We start from the raw sequence: 7,951 nt of genomic DNA, 5'->3' as shown, positions 1-7,951 counted from the left end.
AGAGATACAACAATAAACAGTATGTGGTAACAGGAGTGAAGAACGACAGTGGAAAGAAAGGAATAAAGAGGTAACAAAAATGAGTGACTGAAATGAACGGGTTAGAGAGGAAAGGAAAATAGTGCGAACCTCGAGGTTATAATAGTGTCTCGAAAAGGTTGTAGACACTAAATGTCAGTGTGAGAAAGTATAGAAAAAGAACTATTCATTCATTCCAAAGGGATTAACAGAGCCTAATCTAAAAATCAAACGTTTTTCCTGTAACGCAAAAAAGAACGCTATTTCCCGAAACGTCGTTTTCTTGTTTTGTTAATAAAGTTATTTTAACTTGACGAGTTTTCACCACCATATTCTATTATATTTTGCTGGTTGTTATTTCTTCGTCTACGTAATTCTTTTATTACTTGAACTAGTCTAATGATTGAAGTAAAATAATTTTGTTTTAGTTAATTAAAATAAGAGGTATACAGTCAAGTGTAATTTTAATTACTTCGTCCCAATAAACAAAGGAAATAAATACTATTAAACGGTATTTTATTTACCGCATTATAATATGCAAATTTATGTTCGAATCTCTGTTTGTAATTGACAAGAAACAGTTTTTTTTTGTCATGTATTTGTAACTAATGGATTTCATCATTTTTCTTCCGATCCTGGTAAAAACAAACAGTAAATATGAACAATTAGATAGAATTCCGTTTCATACCGAAACTATAATTATTTCAAAAACGTTCTTGATAGTTACTTGTAATTTTTAGACTAAATTAAATTAAGATATTAATATGAAAAATATATTAAATCACAAATCAATAAATATATTTTTTTCCGTTTCTGCAAACAAACAACAACAAAGAAATAAACAAAAAACTGACACCATAAGTTTAATAAATTTTGATATTTATTTTTTCCCCTGTTATATACACACTGCAAGCACAATTACATACAAATATACATTTATTATATTTTCCTTTAATTTCTCAGTTTATGTACATTTATTTAAGCTTTCAACAACGACTTATCAAAGTTTTGACGTCACGGTTAGCGCCATCTATACCGCATTCGCTAATACAATTGTGAAGTGTTAGTACAACGCATAAGCCTGCAAAAATAAACAGAATAAAAACATAAACACGTGTTAAGTTATACGTCAAATAAAAGAAGTTCGGGTATAGAAAAAGGCCGAACTCCAAGGAGGAGGCACTGGTCTAAATGCCGCTTCTAGACTCTTTTCTCCCACGACAAGTTTGTCTAATTTAGAACAACCGTGAGTTGAGCCGGAAATGAAATAAAAATTTATGTTTGTAACCGTGTGGTTAATTTGCTTTTTTTTAAGTCTAACTTCTTGAGTTTATCCATTCACGATCGTAGAAGTCACTGACTATGAAAACAAATCGTTGTCAAGCCCAATATTGTGTTAATACATATTACTTGCATAGCTACACAGAATTATGTAGAATTAACGTAATAGCTATAATGGATCCGTTAAATTTGATTTGTTCCGACGATGTTATATGTTATCCGTTGAAAAGAATTACAGAAATTTTTAAGGTCAAGCAACAAAAGTTTCTGTGACGATCAGACATAAGTCGGAAATATTTTGTAGTACTGAGAATTTTACATTTTATCGATTACAGGTCCACCTGGTGGGAACTCGGGAGACATTTAATCATCTAAGAAACACTTGTTTACCAGTTGGGTAAAACTGGTACAAAAATAAACTTTGTCTGTTTATTGTTATGCACAAAGGGCTATTTGTTCTCTGCCCACAGCGGGTGTTGGAACTCGATTTTTTGCGTTCTAAAAGTAAGCAGAGTGCTTCTACTACGCAAGTCTTGTATTATATTTAAAATAGTTTCAAACGGGGGTATTATTTGATAATCAATCGCATTCTAACTAATACAAGCTTAATTTCAGGAATAGAGGGCCTTTGATTAAAGTGGAATTGTAAGAACAAACGCCGAATTACTGAAAATTCTCACTGAACGTTGAACGAAAATACTCATCATTGGTGAAATATTATAATGATATTGTTTGTAGTTGAGCACAAAGTTACTTAATGGGCTATCTGTGCTCTGCCCCCACGGCTATCGAAACCCGGTTTCTAGGGTTGTAAGTCCGCAGACATACCGCTGTGCCACTGAGTTGCACTATGGAGTTCACTTGGGATTCCTTACTTATTCAAACAATCGTGCCTAGAAGAATATTAATAATTTCCACCATTTTATTTACTCATACTGGGATTCTCTATGTTCATTAGGCTTAACCCAAATCGGTTCAACATAATACAATGTCTCTACATCAGCAACGATAAAAATATGAATTCTGATTACAACAAGAAGACGTCGGTTAAAATTTATCCTACGGACGTTTCGTATTTCTAAATATTAATTACTTCCACCATTTTATTTACTCATACTGGGATTCTCTATGTTCATTAGGCTTAACCCAAATCGGTTCAACATAATACAATGTCTCTACATCAGCAACGATAAAAATATGAATTCTGATTACAACAAGAAGACGTCGGTTAAAATTTATCCTACGGACGTTTCGTATTTCTAAATACTAATTACTTCCACCATTTTATTTACTCATACTGGGATTCTCTATGTTCATTAGGCTTAACCCAAATCGGTTCAACATAATACAATGTCTCTACATCAGCAACGATAAAAATATGAATTCTGATTACAACAAGAAGACGTCGGTTAAAATTTATCCTACGGACGTTTCGTATTTCTAAATACTAATTACTTCTCTTTCTGCAGATAAAAAAACAAACAAGATATTTACAAAACAACAAACCTACCACGGCTAAAACGTACCCATCTTTACCTGTTACAGAATTTATCCACAAAAACTCTATCAAAGTCTCGAAACCTTCCATAAAAATAACACCCAACAGGAAAACCTAAACAAGTCGATTCATGTATGTTTATATATAGGTATATATATATAGAACTTTGGGCTTTTAGACAACTGTCCGGGAAATCTCGTTATATAAAGTTTTGTTTTTGTGGTTTGGATTTGGTTGTCGTTAAGCGCAAAGCTACACAACGGCTTATATGTGCTCTGCCCACCACACGAGTATCGAAACCCGAATTATATTGTTTTTACGCAATGTAACGTACAGTTAGATAAAATAATTATTATACATTAAATGTTTAAAAAAAAAACCAATACCAAATTAACTGTTGTTCTTGTCTCTTACAAAGTGGTTCGTGAGAAAATTCACCTTGACTTTTAACTTGTCTCTAATTGTTGTTTTATTTAATAATGTCTTCTTTGGAGATATCAAATTCAAACCGTATTTTAAAATTAGGGTAAATCATATTAGAAATATAGCAACGGGGGGTGGGGTGGGGTGGGGCTAGGGAGCACCTTATGCACAAACACCACGTTAGTTTTTTTATTGGTTTGTTCAGAATTGGCCAATGTGTTTGGGTTACCTCTGCTGACGGCAAAAAAAAGAAACTAGAAGGAATATAAAGACGGAAATCACTTATGAAAATTCTTTCTTCAAGATCTGAACTTTTCAGTTCTTTCTTTCTTTGTGAGCCATGGTATTAATTTATAATATGTACATTATGTCTGTCGGGTAACTATTTAAAATCTTAGTTGAAACTCCTATAGTATCGAAAAGTAGAGAAATAAACCTTTAATAAACTTCCAAATATAATAAATTACAAACTGTATATTTCTAGTTAATAGTCTTTTATATTTCTAACAAATAATATGGATAAAAAATAAAACAGAAGATGAATAAATTCGCCAAATTTACCAATGGATAAAAATAGACCGAATGTTAGTTTATCAAATTTCAGGGAATGATCCTTTTTTTTTTTAATTTGGCCTTCAAGAACAGACATATGTGACTTGAAAGAAAATTTCGTGCTATGACAGCGCCACCACATAGCTTTAGTTGAGATTGAATGGCTTTTCTTCTTCTGCCTTATAAACAACTGCAACTTGAACTTCGGCATTTTCGTCAGTTCCAACAGAGATCAGTTCTTTTACAGGGGATGGTACCATAACTGGGCTTAAACCTTTTTTCAGTCGCTAGAAATACACATACATATAAAACAATTATTTATACTATAATTCATGCTTACTCTCTGCTGTTTGTTTATAATTAGCACAAAGCTACACAATGGGCTATCCCACCACGGGTATCGAAACCCGGATTCTAACGTTATAAGTCCGCAGACATACCGCAGTGCCACTGGGGGGGGCTCGCCATTTGTATGCTAATAAATACTGTGATGACTGAAAGAAAAGCAGAAAACGTTCGATATAAAAGAACAAATAGCTATTCACTGGACTCACACTAATGTACAATTCACGGAATACAAACGTTATTATGATTCTCTTATGACGAAAATCATTGACTCTTACAAAATATTTCAAATACGTGAGTTAAAATTGAATAATTTCTTGACAGTGCGACAAATCATCACCAGATAAGTGGCTATTGAAACTCCTTTATTCCTATATGCGATTTTTTAACCAAAAACATTAGGATGACAAAAACTATACATCAGCTGCGTTCCATGGGAACACACGAGGGGAACGCCCCCCCCCCGAAAATAGAAAACGTTCCTATATAGTGAAACTTATAATTAGATTGACTTAGATAAACATGTAGAGCACAGAGGGGGAACGTGTCCCCCCGAAAACTTAAAATGTTTCTATATAGTGAATCATATTTAAATTGACTTAATAAAACATGTAGAGCACAGGAGAGGGAACGTGCCCCCCTAAAATTTTGAAAACGTTTCCATATAGTGAAACATAATTAAATTGACTTAAATAAACACGTAGTGCACAAGAGGGGGAACGTGCTCCCCGAAAATTGAAAAATGTTTCTATATAGTGAAACTTATATTTAAATTGACTTAAGTAAACATGTAAAAATGCTGTACAATATTACCAATGGATTTTTCTCACTCATAAAAGAAGAGTAATTTACTTTAATCCATATCACATCGGTTACTGACAGAAACGGAAAGATTCGAATTTAACCAAAAATGATGAACGTTCGCACACATCTGGCACAAATCAAAACTTTAAAAGATAAAAAATATATAAAGTTTTATAAGATCAAAGTAATGATACAATATTTAAATTAATCAGCAAGATTATATATTATAATCGTTTTTGTTTTACTCAGTTTTCAAACTTACTTCTTTTAGGGTCCCTGAAGTCGTCAAGAGATAATAGATGGCGTAACAAGGAATCCATGCAATTGCAGCCACAGACATTCCCCAACCAATCATCTCTCCCCACCAGGGGTACTTGTATATGTTAGCATAGGTGACGCCATCATATTTCAGTACAGAAAACAGAAAGATTCCCTGAAAACACAAGAACACACATAATGGATAAACTCAGTAGGCAACATTAAATTGACACTGTTATTAACAACGTGAACACTGGCGACTGATTGGCGTAGACAGTTTCGCTCTTGTTACGTCACAGCTTACCCACACTAAACTGTGTAGTGTGAATGTAAGACTGAAGACTGCGCATGAAACGAACATCGAATTATATGGCTGTAAAGGTTAGGTTGGAGAAAATACACACTTCATAAATATGTTACGATTTGGTCATAATTTTCCCTAAATTATTATAACTATCATTGACAAATAACGCTATTTAATATCTAAAACGACATCAATAATAAATAAAAATCCCCCTTACGTGAAAAGAAAATATGCCCTTTTGTTCGGGAAACATAAAATTAACATTTTATTATATTATGATATTCAAAATACTATAAATTTTATAACCCACCATAATGACAAGAGGTGCCGCCACTATCCAACAGAAAACAAAATAATAGTTTGGCTGGAATCCAATCATATCTTGAATGTTGCGACAAATTTGTTTGGCACCTATATAGTGATACATATAAAACAAAAAGAAGAGCTTATGACAGATTATTTATACTGTTTGAACACGAAATGACTTAAGCTAGAAAATATATGAATCTTGTTAAAATGTTAGTACGAGTACAAACGTTTGCCTTTTGGGGGGAAAAAAAGAAAAAAATTCGCTTATACATATTTCTTGAAGCTCTTCACAGCCCAATTCCTTTAACTAATTAGATAAAATACTCATTATTTAATGGTCACAGACGGACTTGTATGTACATATTACCTTTTCCTCCAGTTCTCAAGAAGAATTTAGGTAGTATCTTGGGTGACATATTTTACGTTATCGTAATTTACACATTTACTTTTTATATGACGTCTATGATATTATCACCAACTGTTGCTTAAATAGTCGAAGAGTTAATTGACCAGTCTCAGTTATTTACTGTTTCGTTTCCAGGAATATATCCCCACAAAAAGAGTTTTTCTATGGTTCACAAGAATTGACATGAAATATTGACTAATTAGAAGGCGTAGAATATTGATTGATTGATGGACATGTGACATCATCAGATTAGCAGGTGTGTGGTATATTGTGTGATTGATGGGCATGTGACATCATCAGATTAGTAGGTGTGGTATATTGACTGACTGTTGGGCATGTGGCATCATCAGATTAGCAGGTGTGTGGTATATTGTCTGATTGATGGGCATGTGACATCATCAGATTAGCAGATGTGGTATATTGTCTGATTGATGGGCATGTGACATCATCAGATTAGCAGGTGTGGTATATTGTCTGATTGATGGGCATGTGACATCATCAGATTAGCAGGTGTGTGGTATGTTGTCCAACTGGAAGGCGTGGGATATTGACTTATCAATGGGCATGAGACATCATCAGATTAGCAGGTGTGGTACATTGACTTATTGGCAGGCGTGGAAACTGACTGATTGATGAGCATGTGACATCATCAGATTAGCAGGTGTGGTATATCGACTGATTGGCAGGCGTGGAAACTGACTGATTGATGAGCATGTGACATCATCAGATTAGCAGGTGTGGTATATCGACTGATTGACTGACGTGGACTATTATCTGATTGATGGACGTGGGCATATCAGGGAAAATCACCTGATCAGCAGTCTAATTTTTGGTATTGATTGATTACACCATGTAATCACGTTTCCCATTTCTGTGTATATTTTGATTAACAATATGGGACATTTCGTAACATGTCTTGATCTTGCATACATGCATGACGTTTCAATATTGTATACAGACGATTAATCACAAATATTCCGCGAAAGGTGATTGGTATTTTATTGTTAAACTGAAGCAAAGTCTGAGATACTATAGATCCAAGTATTGTACTGACTGAAGCAAAGACTGACATACTACAGATCTAGGTATTGTACTGACTGAAGGAAAGACTGACATACCACAGATCTGAGTTTTGTACTGACTGAAGCAAAGACTGACATACCACATATCTAAGTATTGTACCGACTGAAGTAATGACTGACATACCATAGATCCAAGTATTGTATCGACTGAAGGAAAGACTGACATACCATAGATCTGAGTTTTTTACTGACTGAAGGAAAGACTGACATACCACAGATCTAAGCATTGTACCGACTGAAGCAAAGACTGACATACCACAGATCTAAGTATTGTACCGACTGAAGGAAAGATTGACATACCATAGATCTAAGCAACTGACATACACAGATCTAAGTATTGTACCGACTGAAGGAAAGACTGACATACCACAGATCTAAGTATTGTACCGACTGAAGGAAAGATTGACATACCATAGATCTAAGCATTGTACCGACTGAAGCAAAGATTGACATACCACAGATCTAAGTATTGTACCGACTGAAGGAAAGACTGACATACCATAGATCTAAGCATTGTACCGACTGAAGCAAAGACTGACATACCACAGATCTAAGTATTGTACCGACCGAAGGAAAGATTGACATACCACAGATCTAAGTATTGTACCGACTGAAGCAAAGACTGACATACCACAGATCTAAGTATTGTACCGACCGAAGGAAAGATTGAC

At 34.2% G+C, this 7,951-nt stretch overlaps 1 protein-coding gene across 1 annotated transcript; it reads right to left on the bottom strand.

Moving 5' to 3' along the window:
- Positions 1-3,414: 3,414 nt before the first annotated feature.
- On the bottom strand, positions 3,415-7,569 carry LOC106468962 (sodium- and chloride-dependent GABA transporter 2-like). The gene is made up of 4 exons (XM_013929416.2): positions 7,405-7,569; positions 5,794-5,894; positions 5,184-5,354; positions 3,415-4,059 (listed from the first exon to the last, which is right to left on the bottom strand). Exons 1-4 carry the CDS (start codon positions 7,532-7,534, stop codon positions 3,919-3,921), a joined length of 543 nt encoding a protein of 180 aa, XP_013784870.2. The 5' UTR covers positions 7,535-7,569; the 3' UTR covers positions 3,415-3,918.
- Positions 7,570-7,951: the final 382 nt, after the last annotated feature.

The sequence above is a fragment of the Limulus polyphemus genome, unplaced genomic scaffold (assembly GCF_000517525.1).
Source record: "Limulus polyphemus unplaced genomic scaffold, Limulus_polyphemus-2.1.2 Scaffold3237, whole genome shotgun sequence".
NCBI classification, from domain to species: domain Eukaryota; kingdom Metazoa; phylum Arthropoda; class Merostomata; order Xiphosura; family Limulidae; genus Limulus; species Limulus polyphemus.
The sequence above is the reverse complement of the archived record's forward strand: the minus strand, read 5'-3'. Positions and strand labels throughout refer to the sequence as shown.